Raw genomic sequence first — 19493 nt, 5'->3', positions numbered from 1 at the left:
AAGGGGTCTGAATACTTTCTCAATGCACTGCACATAGGGTGGATAGGCAGAATCTTTGTTTCCCATGGTAGGGGTGTCAAATATAAAATGCCATAGGTTTGAGGTGAGAGGAAGAAGTTTTAAAGATGATTCCAGGGGAAAGTTTTTACATAGAGAGTGAAGGGGCAGCACAGAGGCGCAGTGGTAAAGTTGCTGCCTTACGGCGTTTGCAGCACCGGAGACCCGGGTTCAATCAGGACTACGGGAGTTTGTATGTTCACCCCGTGACCGCATGGGTTTTCTCCGAGATCTTCGGTTTCCTCCCACACTCCAAAGACATACAGGTTTGTAGGTTAATTGGCTTGGTATAAGTGTAAATTGTCCCTGGTGTGTGTGTGTAGGATAGTTTTAATGTGCGGGGATTGCTGGTCAGTCCCGGTGGGCCGTAGGGCCTGTTTCCGCGCTATATCTCTCAACTAAATTAAACTAAACTCATTTCCGGAGGAGGTGATCAAATCAGGTACAATTACTGTGTTCAAGAGACATTTAGACATGGAAGAATACAAGCAAGCATAGAGGTGTACAGCGGTATTGCAGGCAAATGGGATTTGTAAAGATAGGCGTAGTTTAGGTGAGCATGAATGTGATGGGCCAAATGGCCCATTTCAATGCTGTACAACTCTATGACAATGACCCTTGGATTCTGTTTAAGGTCTGTTGCTAGAGAGTCTTCTTTTTACAAGCCCTTCTTTGGTTTATCTGTTTCCCTAAGGATAAACAAGTTTCATATAAAAAGATCCACATTTGGAGCAAACAACATTGAATCTTTACTTTATTCATAAAAAACAAATCCTCACCAATTGCATTTCCTTTCCCTCTACAGAGTCGTGAAGGGATTGAGGTCTACAGCTTGAAGATTGATTCTAAAATCACATCTCGATTTGCTCATAATGTCATAACAAGTCGAGTGGTAAACCGGGGACTCAGATCCAGCGAAGCACACTTTGAAGTTGAACTTCCCAAGACAGCTTTCATCACAAACTTTACCATGTGTGTATTTGCTGCCATTACCTAATTACCAAAGCAGAGTTGAAATGGATGTAATTCTCAGGCCCAATATTTTGTTTTTATTCAGGGTGGCTTATCTATTCTTTCCGGAAGGAGATGAGGATAAATTCCTTTAGTCAGAGTGCGATGAATCTGTGGAATTCTTTGCCACAGAAGGCTGTGGAGGCAAAGTCAGTGGATATATTTAAAGCAGATATAGAGAGATTCTTGATTAGTACAGGTGTCAGAGGCTATGGGGAGAAGGCAGGAGAATGGGGTTAGTAGGGAGAGATAGATCAGCTGTGATTGAAGGGCGGAGTAGACTTGATGGGCTGAATGGGCTCAATCTGCTCCTATAACTTATGGCCTTATGATCATATAATCTAACCTAGTGATCCATAGCCTTTTGGGGGAAAGAATGATGGCAGGAATCTTCATGTCACTAGTCTTAATACCTTTAACATTTTTGGGAGTAGATCTCACCATCTGTAGTTGCTGTGTTTGCTGTGGAAGTTCTCACTTTCAGGCATCCTCTAGCAGTTCTGACCTATGGAAACAAGTATATCAGTGCCTGAAAACTGCTTCAACCACTTTGTCCCACTTTGGCGATTTTATCGGCGACTGTCACAGCTGCTGCAGGTCGCCGAAAAAGCGGCAACTGGACCCCCCCCCCCACAACAATGTCTATGACAAGCTACCACCTAGTCAACGTCAAGATACGGCAAGCTACCGACAACCGGTGACCCATTAGGATGTCCACGTACGACCACACATACGACCACACAGGCGACAACCTACGTCAACCAAAGCCAACCTACGTCCAAGTTACGACAAGTAATGACCCTGTCGGCGACAACTGAAGACAATTCAGTCGCCGGTACCTGTCGCCGGTTGACGTAGGTAGTTGCCAATGGAATTCACCGAGGTGAGCACCCAGTGACAACCAACGTCATTTGGCGACAACCTGTGTCATCCTGTCGACAACCTACGATAGCACCTACGACAGGAGAAGACAAGCCCACAGTGGCTGAAAAGTTTTGAACATTTCCAAATCCAGCGGCGACCAGAAAAACATTACGACTCTTTAGGCGGCTTGAGACTCACGACCATACAGGCGTCGCCCTGCGACAATGTGGCGACAGCCTAGTCGCAGAGAAAATCGCCTAAGTGGGACAGGGGCTTAACTTCCAATTGGGAATTACAAGAGGCAATCAGAAAGTGTATACTTGAAATTCTAAATCAGCTGTGCTTTTAAATCAGTGCAGTTATACCATTGATTTTCCAGCGCCCTTGGTACCAGAGCCTTGCTGCATTGTCCATTTGACTGGACCGACAGAGGTCATGTAATAATAATTCAACAATACTTCTTTGACCCACTAATTATACCCCTCCTGTGTCTCTAAAACACCAAGGGCTGCTAGAAACTTAAATAACACAAATATTAAATGTGAATTAAATGATTGATGAAATAGATTACCACACACATAAATGAAACATTTTCTTATTATCAGTGGCTTACATCTGTGTGTGCCTGCCACGTTGCACTAAGAATTGCACAAAATCGAGGGATCACCACCAACAACTGCAGATGTAAACAGTTAATTATTTTGGGATGGAAGCACACGTCCTGAAAGTCCGCACGCCACATGCAGCGCCATCTGTGTCTGCCCAGTGAACTCGTCTAGCGGTCACGGGAATTTCAAGTGCACTTTCAGAATTTGATCCCGATTAAAGGAAGTTCCAGGCCATCAGTTGCCGGAAATGGGTGATGTACCTGTATCTACTTCAAATAGCAATGCTCAAATTGTTCGAGCAGGACCATTTAATTGACTATTTTGTAAAGGCCGTATAAATGCTGACCAAAGCTGATATGAGATCAGGAGGAGTTTTGTTAGTCAGAGGGTGGTGAATCTGTGGAATTCATTGCCACAGAAGGCTGTGGAAGCCAAGTCAACGGATATTTCTAAGATGGAGATTGATAGATTCTTGATTTAGGGGTATGGGGAGAAGATAGGAGAATGGTGTTGCGAGGCAAAGATAGATCAGCCATGAGTGAATGGCGGAGTAGACTTGATGGGCTGAATGGCCTAATTCTGCTCCTATAACTTATGAACTTTCTTTGAGGCATGTGTTACGTGAAGGTATAGAACGACAACAATGTTTATTTATGCAGGAACTTTAACAGTAAAATGCCCAAGGCTGGAACATAATGAAATAAGAAATTACATGAAGCTAATCAAGTGGAGATGAGAGTCTGAAGAAGGGTTCCAACCCAAAAAGTCACTTATCCACTTTCTCCAGAGATGCTGCCTGACCTGCTGTGTTACTCCAGCACTTTGTGTCGATTTTTGAGATGAGGGTACAGATTAAAAAGCTCAACTTTGTAGGTTTTGAAAGAGGATAGAGGGCTGAGGACATTGGGAAGGAATTTTACAGCTCGAGGTCCTGACAATGGAATGGACAGGTGTGAAATGCTCATTGTCCATGTATGCAGGAGCACATATAAATCTGATGTTATTAATTTAGATATAGGGAAATGCAAGAGGATGGATGGATCTACAAACAAGGGAGCGAATATAAAAATAGAACCGATGCTTAACCAAAAGCAGATGAATTTAGGTCACTACACATCGGATTGATGAGTGAACACAGCATGGTGTCACAGCAAGGATACGGATGAGCTCCTGTTTACAGCAAGTAAAGGTGACACAGTTGCACAGCTGGTAGAGCTGCTATCTTGCAGCTCCAGAGACTTGGGTTCAATCCTGACTTTGAGTGTCCGTCTGTGTGGAGTTTGCATGTTCTCCCTGTGACCTTTCTCCAGCTGCTCCGGTTTCCTCCCACATCCCAAAGATGTTTGGGCTTGCAGGTTAATTGCCCCCAGTGTGTAGGGAGTGGATGAGAAAGTGGGATAACATAGAACTAGTGTGAGCAAGTGATCAAGGGTTGGCGTGAACTCAGTGGGCCGAAGGGCCTGTTTCCATACTGTATTTCTAAGCTAAATAGGTTAGGCCAGCCAGAGGTGTATTGAAATAATTATGTGTAAAGGGATGATCATTTGAACAATAGATTAAGCAAGAGTTAACAATGTCACTGAAGTGGAACAAAGTGATTTTTAGTAATTCCATAAATACTTACTTTAAAACTTACCTTGGGGTGAGAAACATTGTAAATACCTCATTGTGATTCATCAGTCAGTTTCCAGGAATGGGGATGATGTCCATGGATAATCACCAGAACATGTGACAAGGACCAAAGTCGATAGCTTTACTCTTTCCAATATTTAGTGGAATCTCTGCTTGTCCAGTATGGATATCATCAGCGAATTTGGAGAAAGAAAAATTTCCAGAAGGATGATGATGAGGTAGAATTGGGCTTTAGTTGAGTTTATTGTCACGTGTACCGAGGTACAGTGAAAAGCATTTGTTGCGTGCTAACCAGTCAGCAAAAAGACAATACATGATTACAATCGAGCCATTCACAGTGTACAGGTACATAATAAAGGAAATAACGTGAATAGAGCCAATAAATTCCGATCAAAGATAGTCCGAAGGTTTCTAATGAGGTAGATAGTATTTCAGGATTGCTCTCTAGTTGTGGTAGGATGGTTCAGATGCCTGATAACAGCTGGGAAGAAACTGTACTCTGTCTAGAGGTGTGCATTTTCACACTTCTATACCTTTTGCCTGATGGGAGAGGGGAGAAGAGGAAGTGGCCAGGGTGCGACTCATCCTTGATGATAGATATTTTTTCACATTTCATTCAGGTGGATTTAAAAATAAAATTAATCCTGGACTCTTGAGGTGGCCTGTGGGATCTTAAAAAGGACATGCTTAAGGTATAAATAATGGGATTTGAATTATTTTTCAGCTTCTGAGTTTGCCTGGTGATTAGTACTTGAACTTAGAGATGGAAGAAATAATGGTTAGATGGTCCAATTCATTGTGTAGCCAACTCTTATTTTTACAGTCGAGGTTGCAATGTTCATTGTTTAGGAAATCTTAGCAACCCAATCGAGTTCCTGACTCAATTTTCCAACTTCAAACTTTTTGAATTCCCACCTTCTCTCAGGAGTGATCTGAGGAGAGTTTTTGGATGTGGAGGGTGGTTGGAATCTGGAACATACTGCCTGACAGGACAGCAGATGCAGAGGATCTCATAACATGTAAGAGATATTGAACATTGCCATAGCATAGAAAGCTACTAGCCATTGCTTGCAAATGGGATAAGAATAGTTGGGTACTCAATTGTTAGCATGAACATTGTGGGCTGTGGGGCCAGCTGTATAAATATATGATGGGTAGAGAAACCCTGGTGACATTTCTCAGCTATATTTTTTGTTAAGGCGGAGGGTGTTCTGAAAACCAGTTTGCTGTCTTGATTGCAGTTCTCATTGGCAGCAGATCCATGTCTCCTATGACCCAGAGAGAGGGAAGGTGGCTCCCATGGGCCCTAGAGCTTCACTGCTGCCAACCACCACAGTAGTGACTCAGTCCTAGTCTGACAAAGTAACAGCTGACAGCATTGCTTTAATCTTTACACTAGTCTCCCTGGCACTGAAAAGGGTCCTGCAGATTGAAAATCAATTGCAATTATTGAGTAGTGTGGTAGTGGTGGGTCCATATGTGTTGCCAGACCTTTCAGCATTGCTGTAAAGTGAACATTATGTTGAACTGAACAGCAAGGCCTCCTTGTGTCTTGGAGCATCCAGCCAGTTGGAGGTTCCATATGTGTTGCCAGACCTTTCCAAGCTGAACAACCTTGACAGTGGTTTGCCAGGCTTTCGAAGATCATTCCCAATTCTGAGGGTGTGTATCCTGCACTAGGAAGCTCATGCTGCTAATGAGATCATTGCAAGAACACAACTCGAGCATTGTGAGCGGATTCCCTGATATCCCTGCTGTTTTTACAGTTGCCCTGCCAACAATTTTCTATAAATTTCCAAAACATGGTGAGATTTTTTTTGTAAACTTCCTATTGAATCGCTAATGCAAGCTACAAAATGCTTCAGGATTGAATTAAACTTGAATGAAAGCTCGTCTTTTCTTCCTTCGACTTCCTCCCCCATAAAATCAGTCTGAAAAAGGGCCTTGACCTGAAATGTCATCTGTCCATTTAATCGAGAGATGCTGCCTGACCTACTGAGTTATTCCAGCATTTTGTGTTATTCTTAGAATGAAAAATTCTTTGGTCATGCTCTATGTACACTTTTGTTTTGCATAGTGCTGATAATTTATGCTTTAATAGGACATGTTAAATCATGCTATTTATTGTTTAATGAAGATGAGAAATTATCAGTGAGCAATTAATACATAAATGTTATCACATTTCAGTTTGAATTACATGGTTATATCTTTTTGAGTCTGGAAAATTTGGGCAAAATGAGCAAGCATTCACAAAACCAAAGGTAGACAAAAAATGGTGGAGAAACTCAGCGGGTGAGGCAGCATCTATGGAGGGAAGGAATTGGCGATGTTTCGGGTCAAGAACCTTCTGCAGACTGATGTCGGTGGGGGGGAGGGCGGGAAAAAGAAAGGAAGTAGGCAGTGACAGTAGGACGTTGGAGAACTGGGAAGGGGGAAGGAAGGAGGGAGAAAACAAGGGCTATCTAAAATTAGAGAAGTCAATGTTAATACTGCTGGGGTGTAAACAACCCAAGCAAAATATAAGGTGCTGTTCCTCCAATTTGCGCTGGGCCTCACTCTGGCAATGGAGGAGGCCCAGGACAGAAAGGTCGCACCTGGAACAGTGGATGCAGTAGATGATGTTGGAGAAGGTGCAAGTGAACCTCTGCCTCACCTGGAAAGACTGATTGGGTTCTTGGATGGAGTCGAGGGGAGGTAAAGGGACAAGTGTAGCATTTCCTGCGGTTGCAGGGAGGGGGTGGGGGTGGTTTGGGTGGGAAGGGATGAATTGACCCGGGAGTTACAGAGGGAATGGTCTCTGAGGAGACCAGAAAAAGGGGAGGAGATGGGAAAATGTGGCCAGCAGTAGGATCCCGTCGGAGGTGGTGAAAATGTCAGAGGATTATATGTTGTATGTGACGGCTGATGGGGTGGAAGGTGAAGACAAGGGAGACTCTGTCCTTGTTACGAATGGGGGGAGGGGGAGTAAGAGCTGTGCAGCGGGATATAGAGGAGACCCTGCTGAGAGCCTCCTTTATAATGTAAGAGGGGAACCCCCCTTCCCTAAAGAATGAAGACATCTCCGATGCCCTAGTATGGAACACCTCATCCTGGGTGCAGATGTGGCATAGACGGAGAAATTGGCAGTAGGGGATAGAGTCTTTATAAAAACAGGGTGGGATGCAGTGTAGTCAAGATCGCTATGGGAGTCAGTGGGTTTGTACTAGATGTCGGTCAGTTGCCTGCGATGGAGATGGTGAGATCTAGAAACGGTAGGGAGATGTCGGAAATGGTCCAGGTGAATTTGAGTGCCGGATGGAAATTAGTGGTGAAGTGGATGAAGTCAGTGGCCAATGCAGTCGTGAATGTAGCGGAGGTAGAGTTCGTGGATAGGGCAAGTGTGTGACAGGATCAGGGATTGTTCGATGTACCCTACAAAGAGGCAGGCATAGCTAGGGCCCATGCGCGTGCCTTGGATTTGGAGGAAATGGGAGGAGTCAAAGGAGTACTGTCAAACCCAAGTTAGATTTTCATGTGTGTTTTTTTGTGAATTTAATAAAAGTTCTGTCCTCCAAAGGATATTGTAGGCTCATGGTATTGGTATGATTTTACAAGAGACAGTGCTTTTAAATATAAATAGCATTCTGATTGAATTTTCAGTCCAATGAATCAAGCATTATGATTAGGTATCTGTAAAGTACCCAGCCTAACAATCATGTCAATTGATCATTTCTATCCAACTATCCCACTTAAGGGCCTGTCCCACTTTCCCGAGTTACTCACGAATTCTCCTGAGTTTTCTCCTTGATTCAAACTCAGAGAATTACGGTAATAGCCAACCGTAGGTACTCGAGGCTATTTTCTTTACTCGTAGACATTTTTCAACATGCTGAAAAAACGTCCCGACTTACCTGATGCCCTGAGTACCTACGGCTGGCATTACGAGCCGCTACGAAATATCTACGGACTCGCTACGGACATTCTCCGAGTTTTAATCAAGGTGAAAATTCGTGAGTAACTCGGGGAAAGTGGGACAGGGACTTTAGTAAGAGAAGAATATTATGGAAAATTAACTACATCTCTTTTTTAAATGCACTTTCATTTATTCCAACTCAGTGTATAGTTAGCACTGAAAGAAATAATATTTATTTTTAGCTTAATAATATTCTTGTGTTGCTTTTCTCAATAGGACTATAAATGGTGTAAAATACACAGCAGAAGTGAAGGAGAAGGCGGCTGCTCAGAAACAATACCAAGAAGCAGTGTCCCGGGGAGAGACAACGGGTTTAGTAAAGTAAGAGCTGTTATACATCTATAATTACAGGATGATTAGCAAGGAATTGTGATGTTTATAAAAATAATGCAAGCAAAGGGCAGCCTGGTTGCACAGCGGTAGAGTCACTACCTTGATCGTTTACAGCGCCAGAGACCCGGGTTCGATCCCGACTACGGGTGCTGTCAGTACAGAGTTTGTACGTTCTCCCTGTAACCGCATGGGTTATCTCCGAGATCTTTGGTTTTCTCCCACATTCCAAAGACATGCAATTTCGGAGGTTAATTAGCTTGGTATAAATGTAAATTGTCCCTAGAATGTGTAGGAAAGTGTTAATGTCCGGTGATCGTTGGTTGATGCGGACTCAGTGGGCCGAGGGGGCTTGTTTTTACTCTGTATCTCCAAAATAAACTAAATTAAACAATGGCGCATTGAAAACAGGATTTGCAGCTGTACTCTTTCTCCACAATAAGTTGTAGTTTTAAGCTTTCCAATTGCTAATTCTGAACTAATTTCAGCCACTGCATAAAATGCCAGAAACAATCTTTTTTGATCACTCCTATGTTTTTTAAACTTTTCTTGTGTTCTCAACTGCAAAGAGCATCAGGAAGAAAAACAGAGATCTTTACGGTGTCAGTAAATGTTGCACCAACCAAAAAAGTTCTGTTTGAACTAATATACGAAGAATTGTTGCAACGCAAGTTGGGGAAGTATGAAATGGTCATCAAAGTAAAACCAATGCAACTTGTCAACCATTTCCAGGTACATCTATAAAATACCTGTTGTTCCAAAACTAAAAATATTTTAACCATTGAAGCATGAACTGACGCAGCAGGTCAGGCAGCTCCTGTGCAAAGAGAAACAAGAGTTTCATGTTGAAGGCCCTTTAGATTAGATTAGATTAGATTAGATTAGATCCTTTATTTGTCATTCAGACTTTACGGTCTGAACGAAATGTCATTGCCCGCAGCCATACATATAATAATAAATAACAAAACACACAATAAACACAAATTAACATCCACCACAGTGAGTTCACCAGGCACCTCCTCACTTTGATGGAGGCAAAATCTTAGGGTTACTGTCTCTTCCCTCCTCTTCTCCCTCTGCGCTGAGTCGATACCCCACCGGGCGATGGTAAGTCAGTCCCGCGGCTCACCGAGCTCCGCGAACGGGCCGGTTCAAGCTCCGCGACCCGGGGGTGGTCGAAGTTGCCGCCCTCCAGTCCAGCGGACGCAGCTGTTGCCGCGGGAGCTCCGGAAAACAGGCACCAGCCTGTGACCTGTGAGCTCCCGACGATGTCGCCCACTTGCCCGCGGCCGAGCCCCGGATTCAGGTCGCCGCCGCCAGAACGCCGCCTCAGCCACCGGAGCATCGTCTCCGCCCCGCACCGGGCCGCATCAGCCACCGGAGCGCTGTCCCAGCCCCGAGCCGGGCCGCCCTCAGTGGAGCGCCGTACCAGCCCCGAGTCGTGCCGCTGCCATCGGAGCGTCTCAGCCCCGAGCCCCCCCCCCCCCGGAGCGCTGAGTCGTGCCGCTGCCCGAACACCGCCACAGCCCGAAGACGGCCAGCCTCGCGTTGGTGAATCCTGGCTGGCTCTGCCTCCAGACCCTCGAGGTCGGTCGCAGGTTGGAGGCCGCCAGCTCCGCCATTAGGCCTCAGCGCAGACGGAGGCAGAGAAGGGGGATACGACAAGAAAGTCGCATTCCCCCAAAGGGAGAGACAGAAAGCCCTGTTTCACCCCCCCCCCCGCCCCCACATATAAGACAACCTAGTAACCAAAAATTTAACTACACAAGACAAAAAAAAAACACAAAAAAGTAAAAACAGACGGACTGCAGGCGAGCCGAGCCGTTCAACAGCGCCGCCACTTTAACTCCGTTTCTCTTTCCACAGCTACTGGCGGACCTACGGAGTGTTCCCAGCATTTTCTGTTTTTATCTCTGACTTCCAGCATCTGCAGTATTTTATTTTTTTAATGATTTAACCCTGGCATGCAATTTTTTATTTTTTTTAATGCTTTAAGCATGGCTTGTTATTCACGTGCCAACATTATTATTGAAGTATTTAACACCAATATTATTATTTTATTTTAGATTGATGCCCATATTTTTGAACCAAAGGGCATTGCATTCCTTAACGCGAATGCAACCTTCTTAACGAAAGACTTGGAAAATGCTTTGGTAAAAAATATTTCTGGAACAAAGGTGAGATTGCAAACCACTCCTTAATGTTCCTTTTATCAGTATTTCTAATAGAATCTAACATCTAACTGACATTTATTTTAGGCACATGTTTCCTTCAAACCAACCTTGGATCAACAGCGCAAGTGTCCGAACTGTGGTGAAACATTATTGCATGGAGACTTCATCTTGCAGTATGATGTCAATAGAGACCTGTCCAGTGGTGATATACAGGTGAATAGATGACTTTGCACATGGTTTTTACTTCTTCATGTTGTATAACATTTTATTGATTATATAGAATACAAAGTGCTATAGTAACCCATCAGGCAATGTTTTGGATTGAAAACCTTCCGCAGACTCCATGTTCTCCACAGATGCTGCCTAACCCACTGAGTTTAGTTTAGTTTAGAGATACAGCGCTGAAACAGGCCCTTCAACCCACAGAGCCCGTGCCGACCAGCGATCCCTGCATATTAACACTACCCTACACACACTAGGGACAACTTTTACATTTTCCAAGCCAATCTACCTACATACTTGTACGTCTTTGGAGTGTGGGAGGAGACTGAAGATCTCGGAGAACACCCATGCGGTCACGGGAAGAACGTACAAACTCCATACAGACAGCACGCATAATCAGATTGATCCCGGGTCTTACGGCATTGCAAGCGCTGTAAGGCAGCAACTCTACCGCTGCGCCACCGTGCCGCCCCGGAGTTACTCCAGCATTTTGTGTTCCACGCAAGATTTCAGAATCTGTAGTTTAGTTTCCATGTCTCCATGATTGATTACATGCCTCATTTCAGATTGTGAACGGATATTTTGTCCATCACTTTGCACCCACAAGTCTGCCAACATTGCCCAAGAATGTCGTCTTTGTGATAGATCGGAGTTTCTCAATGCGTGGCCTCAAGTTTAAACAGGTATTGCAATTTGCTTAATCCATCTTGAGTAAATTAAATGTTAACATTTATTTAAATATTACCTTTATTTTGAAAGCATCAATACTTATTTGATAAATGCTTGAAATTCCCCTGTGCCCCCTGTGCACATTTTACAAGACGTCAACTTAACAAAAGTGCATGAATATAATAACCTTGGACTTGCAGCAAAACTGACATTGATGTTTAGTCTAATTACAGGATTACGAGTTGCAAATAGCCAGCTTAGCATTAATATGACCTTGCAGAGTGTGCTTTTCCAAAATTTGTCTCGGGAGCACAGGGAATTTAATTGGAATAGTTCTATTCTGCTCTCAACATGGATGCATTTGATAAGGAAAAAATATCCTTAACTTGAGGCATTAATGTGAAAATGGTCTCTTCGTTTATAGATGAAGGTTGCTCTTTTTAGAATCTTGGAGGACATGGACGCAAATGATCACTTTACAATAATCATTTTTGACTCCACTGTTGACACATGGCGAGCTTCATTTGTCCAGGCAACGCCAGAAAATGTATTGCAGGCAAAAAAATACATCCACTACTTACAGCTGGGTGCAGGTAAAGTGTGATATCTTATGCTAAGACATAAAGCACGAGTTGACATGCTGGTGACCGGATATCGACTGCACAATGTACTGTGGTTTATACATGATCATTAACAATCCTTCGACAAAAATGTGGCGCTATTACAACTCCTCCCACCTTAATGAAAAAGTTATTGCCTTGTTGACATTTTTATTTTTACTTTTATATTTTATATCATACGTGTATGGCTTATACCAACATACAGCTTATAATTCAAACTATGTCACGATGAAAACAATTTCACCTTCTAATACAGTATGTGTTTCATGAAATCACATACCAAATTGGTATCATGTTATCTAATGATAACACAAATGTAATAATCATAACTCACTACCCATCATGTTCATTATGTTACCAGAATATAACAAAACGGTATGAATTTATTACAATCTTATCTGATAGTTTACTTGTATATAACCTGAATATAATGAGGGCATCATGTATATATGTTGCCTATGCAATGATATGTGCATTTCACAAATTAAACTTAACCACTGAGTTTCTCCTTCTTACTAGATATCTTCCCTGACCAAAAGTTTCTGACTGTTTGAAGAAGGGTCTCAACCCGAAACGTTGCCTATTTCCTTCGTTCCATAGATGTTGCCTCACCCACTGAGTTTCTCCAGCCTTTTTGTCTACCCTAGAACCACATGGACTCATTTTTGATCGAGTCAAGCCTTCCTTTTGACCGACATTCATAAATTCCAGTCCATCAGTCATGAAGTGACCTCTGAGCTAGCCCACCATATTCATGGAAGTACCATGATCAACCTTGCCTCACTGTCTCCTGCACCAACTTGAAAATGGTCCTGCAAGCTCTCCAAAATTGTGCACCCTTCCTTAACTGGATGCAATCACAAATTTGGGTAATGGTGAATTGGTAGATTGCCTCATCTTGCGGATAATAGAAGATACAGCCAGGTTGAATGGTAGGTGGAGGGAAGAATGTTTAAGTTGGTGAGTGGGTTGCCAATCAAACCAAGTACACTATTTGTGATACTATCAAGCTTCTTGCTTATTGTTGAAACTGCACTCATTCAGATCACCATTTCATTAAACCCCTCCCATACCTTATACATAATGGTAAGTGTTTGCAAGACCTCATTTAGATACTGACTTCAGGATACTCATCCTCCAACCTCTTTTCTGCTATAATATTTATATAGCTGACTCAGTTAAATTTACAGGTAATGATGAGCCCAATCTGTTAATGGATGTGATTTAATGATGGTAATGTCAGGGGCATCAGGAATTGCTCTGGGCCGGGTCCACGAACCAGAAGCTCAAAAACCATGTCTGTCCCAGGTGGATATTTTGGATCTAAGATCAGATTCATGTGACACCTAGCTATGGATCTAGAAATACCAAACCTGTGGGCCTGGGTCTGATGTGACAACATGGATACAGTGTTGGTGGATAGCGATTTGTTATTGTATATCAATATAATGCAGTACTGCTGGGCATAGATCTATCACTGTTTAACATGTGTACGACCTGTCACTTTCCAACACTGTTGAACTGAACTATTTTCTTGCTGCCACTAACTGGTTAGGTTGCATTTGGGCTATTGTGTGCAGTTCTGGTTACCCCAATAGAGGAAGAATGTGGAAGCTTTGGAAAGGGTACAGATATGGTTCACCAGGATGGTTCTGGATTAGAGAGTATTAGCTGTAAGGAGAGTTTGGACAAACTTGGATAGTTTTCCCTGAAGCGTTGGAGACTTGGGGGGGGGGGGGAGGGGGGGTGGAGATCTGATAGTAGCATACCTTAAGGTTAGAGGGATAACATTTAAGGGAGATGTGCAGGGCAAGTTTTTACACAAAGTGATGGGTACCTGGAACGTGCTGCTAGGAGTAGTGGTGGAGGCAGATACGATAGTGACATTTAAGAGGCTTTTAGAAAGGCACATGGATATGCAGGGAATGGAGGGATATGAATCACGTAAAGGCAGAGGAGATAAGTTTAACTTTGGCATCATGTTCTGTTCTCCATTCTATGTTCTACATATTTCAATTTTACTTGGCCCTGCACTTAGTGGTTCGTTGTTAGTGGCACTGTTGAAGAAAGACTGGATAGACACGGTTTGTACTCGCTAGAATTTAGAAGATTGAGGGGGGATCTTATAGAAACGTACAAAATTCTTAAGGGGTTGGACAGGCTAGATGCAGGAAGATTGTTCCCGATGTTGGGGAAGTCCAGAACAAGGGGTCACAGTTTAAGGATAAGGGGGAAATCTTTTAGGACCGAGATGAGGAAAACTTTTTTCACACAGAGAGTGGTGAATCTGTGGAATTCTCTGCCGCAGAAGGTAGTTGAGGCCAGTTCATTGGCTATATTTAGGAGGGAGTTAGATGTGGCCCTTGTGGCTAAAGGGATCAGGGGGTATGGAGAGAAGGCAGGAACAGGATACTGAGTTGGATGATCAGCCATGATCATATTGAATGGCGGTGCAGGCTCGAAGGGCCGAATGGCCTACTCCTGCATCTATTTTCTATGTTTCTGTGTTTTCTATGTTTCTATGTTGTCAAGGAGACTCGGTCTCTAGAATTCAACTTTTTTTCTTCATGTTTAGACAAGCCATTTTAACCTGGATTCCTCTCTGATTTCCATAGATAGTTTGCATAAGACATCCACTGTTGAATGTGTGTTTATAAATCAAGCTGATTACTTTTCTTCTTTTTGCTTCAGAAACAAATATCAACGATTCTCTGCTTCTTGCTGTAACTCTTCTAGACACAGCTCACAAGCAAAAGCAATTATCTGAAAAAAGTGTGTCCATGATAATTCTCTTAACTGATGGTGATCCAAATGTAGGTTAGTTTAAATAAATAACTTCATATTCCAAACAATCAGAATTCTCAAATGCTGGTAGGAAGGAACTAGAGATGCTGGTTTCAACCAGATAGACACAAAATGCTGAAGTATCTCAGAGAAAGAATGGGTGACGTTTCGCTGAAGAAGGGTCTCAACCCGAAATGTCACCTGTTCCTTCTCTTCAGAGATACTACCTGTCCCTCTTAGTCCCTCCAGCATTTTGTGTCTATCCCCTCAAATAATGGAAAGGATATCTTTCTGGAAAATTGAATGAAATCATAACTTCATTAATTTATTATATTTATTTTACATGGTCAACGGCTCGATTGTAATCATCTATTGTCTTTCCGCTGACTGGTTAGCCCACAACAAAAGCTTTTCACTGCACCTCGGTACACATGACAATAAACTAAACTCATCAAACTCATGTCAAGAACACATTTTTAAAATAATTTTAGAAAGGTAGATTTTAATCAGTCGTTAACTGTTATCATAGTTATATTAGTATTGAAGATTTGCAAATTTTCTGTTTTTGTACATTGTATATTTTGCCAAAAGATAAATAATAGAAACTTGGAACATAAATTCACACATGCATCATAGTTACATATTCACATATTCTGTTGTGCTGCAGTAAGTAAGAATTTCATTGTCCCATCCCGGACATATGACAATAAAACACTCCTGACTCTTGACTAGTTGGTTACAAAGTGAAATAGATAAAATAAATTTATTTTCACTCCATGTGGCGTCTCTCTTGCAAGGCCAAATTAAAACCAGGGTTGAGTGAAATATTAAACTGTGCCTAATACATAACGTAATTTTACCACAGGAGAAAAAAACCCATCCAAAATCCAAATCAATGTCAAGAATGCCATAATGGAGAGGTATAGCTTGTACTGCCTTGGTTTCGGTTTTGATGTTGATTACAATTTTCTGGAGAAAATGGCGCTGGCTAATGGTGGTGTGGCTCGACTTATCTATGCTGATTCAGATGCAGCGTTGCAGCTCCAGGTAAGCCACTGTTCAAAGCAAAGCTGCATTCACAGTTAGAATCAGATTCCATCATGTGCCCTCTGTCCACCGGTGGGGAATGGGTCATCGTGAAAGGCAGTGGCACTTCTGTAGTTTGCCTTTTGCTCTGCTAGAAGGAATATATCGAAGGAATGATAAAATGTTGCCCAGCCCAATGTACCTGCAAAAAAATAAAATTGATGTAAGACCCCAGTGATCTCTTCAAATATGTGCAAATTTCTCCCTTTTAGTTTGTGATAGCCTTGTTTTTATCATTGGAAGACTTTGAACAATTCCTTAAAGAGAACAAGATTGTTAGGTTGGGATGCACTTATGTTGCTGGCACTTCCGATGTAAGTTATTAGTGGATCCAACTATCTGATTAATACTCTCTGTAAGATTGGTGAGAAACTTAAACAAACCAATCTATGCAATATAAGAAAGGACACTGGAGTAACTCAACGTTTCAGGTAGCATCCCTGAGAATACATGGATAGGCAACGTTTTGAGTTGGAACCCTTTGTCAGACCAAAGATATCTGAAAAAGAGTTCCAACTTGAAATGCCACCTACCCATGTTCTCCAGGAATGTTGCTTGACATGCTGAGGTACTTTGTGTCCTTTTTTGTAAACCAGTATCAAATTTAGGATTGCATTTCTGGTCGTGATAAAAGTCTACCTTGTTCCTGGGCAACATCTTACCTTATCTCTGTTCTCCCACCACAGAAATCTCCGCAAAGACTGCAGACCTAACAATAGCCTAACACAATACAGAGCTATCAGCAGTTGATTCACTCTTTCAGCACCAATGTGCCCTCCAAGGTTTATTGCCACAGTGGCCATCATTAGGTATTTTTAAGGCAGAGGTTGATAGATTCTTGACTGGTAAGGCTATCAAAGGTTACAGGGAGAAGGCAGAGGGATGTGGAAAAATAGATCAGTAGGAATTGAATGGCGGAGTGGACATGTTGGCTTAATTCTGCTCCTGTGGCTTATGGTTTTATACTCGCCCATTCAGTAGGAGCATGGCTGATATTGTTCTTCAAGGTTGCTTCCCCACTTAAACTTTACTTCTCTTTCTGATCAAAACCCTTTTCAATTCCATTCTTGAATATATGCAGCCACTGAGAACTCACAGCACCTTGAAATTTCCAAATATTTATACTTACAATTTGCCAATATACATTAATGTTTCATTCAATTTTTCTTTTTTAATAGTTGTTTTTATGTTTTAAAAAGTTTATACCATTCATTATGTGTGATTGTGCTAATTGTTTTGTTTCAGGGTTTTTATGAGGAAGTTGCAAATCCCTTGCTTTTGGATGTGGAGCTCCTATATCTAGCAAATGCAATTTCTGAACTGACAGAGGCCACTTTTAGACAGTTTTACGGTGGATCTGAAATTGTGGTAGCTGGCAAAATATCGGACAACAATCTGGATGTATTCATGGTGGAAATTAGAGCACAAACTGTAAGTCCCTGGCTTCCAAACATTGTTCGATAGCTGTTTGCAATGCACTTGCTTTTAATACCATGTACTATAAAGCAGGACGCAAATAGATTGCTACAAAATAATAGTTTCATTTCTGAGATAATCAATTCTACTTTGACTAACTTCATAATTAAGAACAAAAGAGTTGGTGAACAGAAGACCTGTTTTATATGACAGTTTATATTTTTTTCTGACACAGTTCAAAACTTTGTAGAGTTGATTATCTTTTCCTGCAAGTTAGGCTGCAAGTGTGGCAGCTGACTTAAGACATATAGAAACATAGAAAATAGGTGCAATAGTTGGCCATTCGGCCCTTCGAGCCTGCACCACCATTCTTGGTTCTTGGTTTCTTGGTCCTCCAAAATATTCCAAATGGAATTTAAACTGGAGGTGGTGAAGGGAGGGCTTAATCCAGAAATGGTTATTGGGAAGAAAGAGCTACTTTAAATTTAGTTGCATCTGGTTGAGTAACTATAGTTGAGTGGAGATTATTCCATGCTTTAATTGTGCGGGGGAAGAACGAATTGCTATATACATCTGTCTTTGTAGCTGGGATCACAAATTGGATCGAATGCCCTCGTCTGCTCCTAATTGGTTTGGGTTTGATGTAGGGCTTGTAGTCTATGTCGAGCTGATCATTTAACATTTTGTAAAAACAGGTCAAACGGTGAGCTTCACGTCTGTCTTGGAGAGGGTTCCACCCCAGAGAATTCAGAAGTTTGGTGACAATCGCTTCTCTCTCATAGGTGTTAGTAACAAATCGAGCTGCCTGTCTTTGGACACGTTCGATGGAAGAAATTTCTTTATTTGTGTATGGGTCCCATGCTGCAACTGCGTAGTCCAAATGAGGTCTAACGAGGGTGAAGTATAGCTTCTCCTTGACAGAAGTTGAACAATGATGAAAGTTGCGCCTCGGAAAGTTTAGGACACCTGTTGCTTTCACCGTTGCATGATGAGTCTGACCATTCCAATGCAGATCATTCTGCAATTTGATGCCAAGATACTTGGTTTGTTTGGATTCTTCAAGGGTGGCACCAAGTATATTGTAAGATGTTTCGCCTGGATTCCTCTTTCTGGTGACACGCATAGTTTCACATTTGGAAGGGTAGAACTGCATGCCCCATTGTTGTGACCACTCAACCATAGTATCGAGATCCTTTTGGAGAGCATCTTCGTCATCAGCTGACTAATTGCACGGTACAGCAACCAATCATCAGCGAAAGGTCTGGTCATACTTGCGACTTTTTCATGGATGTCATTTATGTAAAGCAAAAATAGGTGTGGGCCAAGTACTGTGCACTGAGGTGTACCACTCAACTGGATGCCAATTGGAGCTCTTTCCGTTCACACACACACGCTGAAGACATTTTGTCAGGACACTGGAAATCCATCGTTTCGTGTTGGAACGAATACCATAGAAGTCAAGCATTCAATATGATCATGGCTGATCATCCAACTCAGTATCCTGTACCTGCCTTCTCTCCATACCCCCTGATCCCTTTAGCCACAAAGGCCACATCTAACTCCCTCTTAAATATAGCCAATGAACTGGCCTCAACTACCTTCTGTGGCAGAGAATTCCACAGATTCACCACTCTCTGTGTAAATAATGATTTTCTCATCTCGGTCCGAAAAGACTTCCCCCTTATCCTTAAACTGTGACCCCTTGTTCTGGACTTCCCCAACATAATCTTCCTGCATCTAGCCTGTCCAACCTCTAAAGAATTGTGTACGTTTCTATAAGATCCCCCCTCAATCTTCTAAATTCTAGCAAGTACAAGCCGAGTCTATCCAGTCTTTCTTCATATGAAAGTCCTGCCATCCCAGGAATCAGTCTGGTGAACCTTCTCTGTACTCCCTCTATGGCAAGAATGTCTTTCCTCAGATTAGGAGACCAAAACTGGCAATACTCCAGGTGTGGTCTCACCAAGACCCTGTACAACTGCAGTAGAACCTCCCTGCTCCTATACTCAAATCTCTAATGTAATACTCAAATCTTATACTCTAAGATTTGTTAAGTGCAAGTGTAAGG

At 42.4% G+C, this 19493-nt stretch overlaps 1 protein-coding gene across 4 annotated transcripts in view; it reads left to right on the top strand.

The window, feature by feature from the left end:
* LOC116983504 (inter-alpha-trypsin inhibitor heavy chain H3-like) overlaps positions 1-19493 on the top strand; it is a 56254-nt gene that overhangs the window by 5755 nt on the left and 31006 nt on the right. For all 4 annotated transcript variants that reach the window (XM_033037316.1, XM_033037315.1, XM_033037317.1 and 1 more), the window contains 10 exons: positions 863-1029; positions 8341-8445; positions 9024-9186; positions 10521-10631; positions 10713-10841; positions 11417-11533; positions 11944-12112; positions 14831-14956; positions 15789-15970; positions 17255-17440. In XM_033037316.1, coding sequence (XP_032893207.1) covers positions 863-1029; positions 8341-8445; positions 9024-9186; positions 10521-10631; positions 10713-10841; positions 11417-11533; positions 11944-12112; positions 14831-14956; positions 15789-15970; positions 17255-17440 — 1455 coding nt within the window. The remainder of the gene's footprint in view (positions 1-862; positions 1030-8340; positions 8446-9023; positions 9187-10520; positions 10632-10712; positions 10842-11416; positions 11534-11943; positions 12113-14830; positions 14957-15788; positions 15971-17254; positions 17441-19493) is intronic.

Source organism: Amblyraja radiata, chromosome 18 (genome assembly GCF_010909765.2).
Source record: "Amblyraja radiata isolate CabotCenter1 chromosome 18, sAmbRad1.1.pri, whole genome shotgun sequence".
Classification (NCBI taxonomy): Eukaryota; Metazoa; Chordata; class Chondrichthyes; order Rajiformes; family Rajidae; genus Amblyraja; species Amblyraja radiata.
Note: the sequence above shows the minus strand (reverse complement) of the source record. Positions and strands in the feature narration are given on the sequence as shown.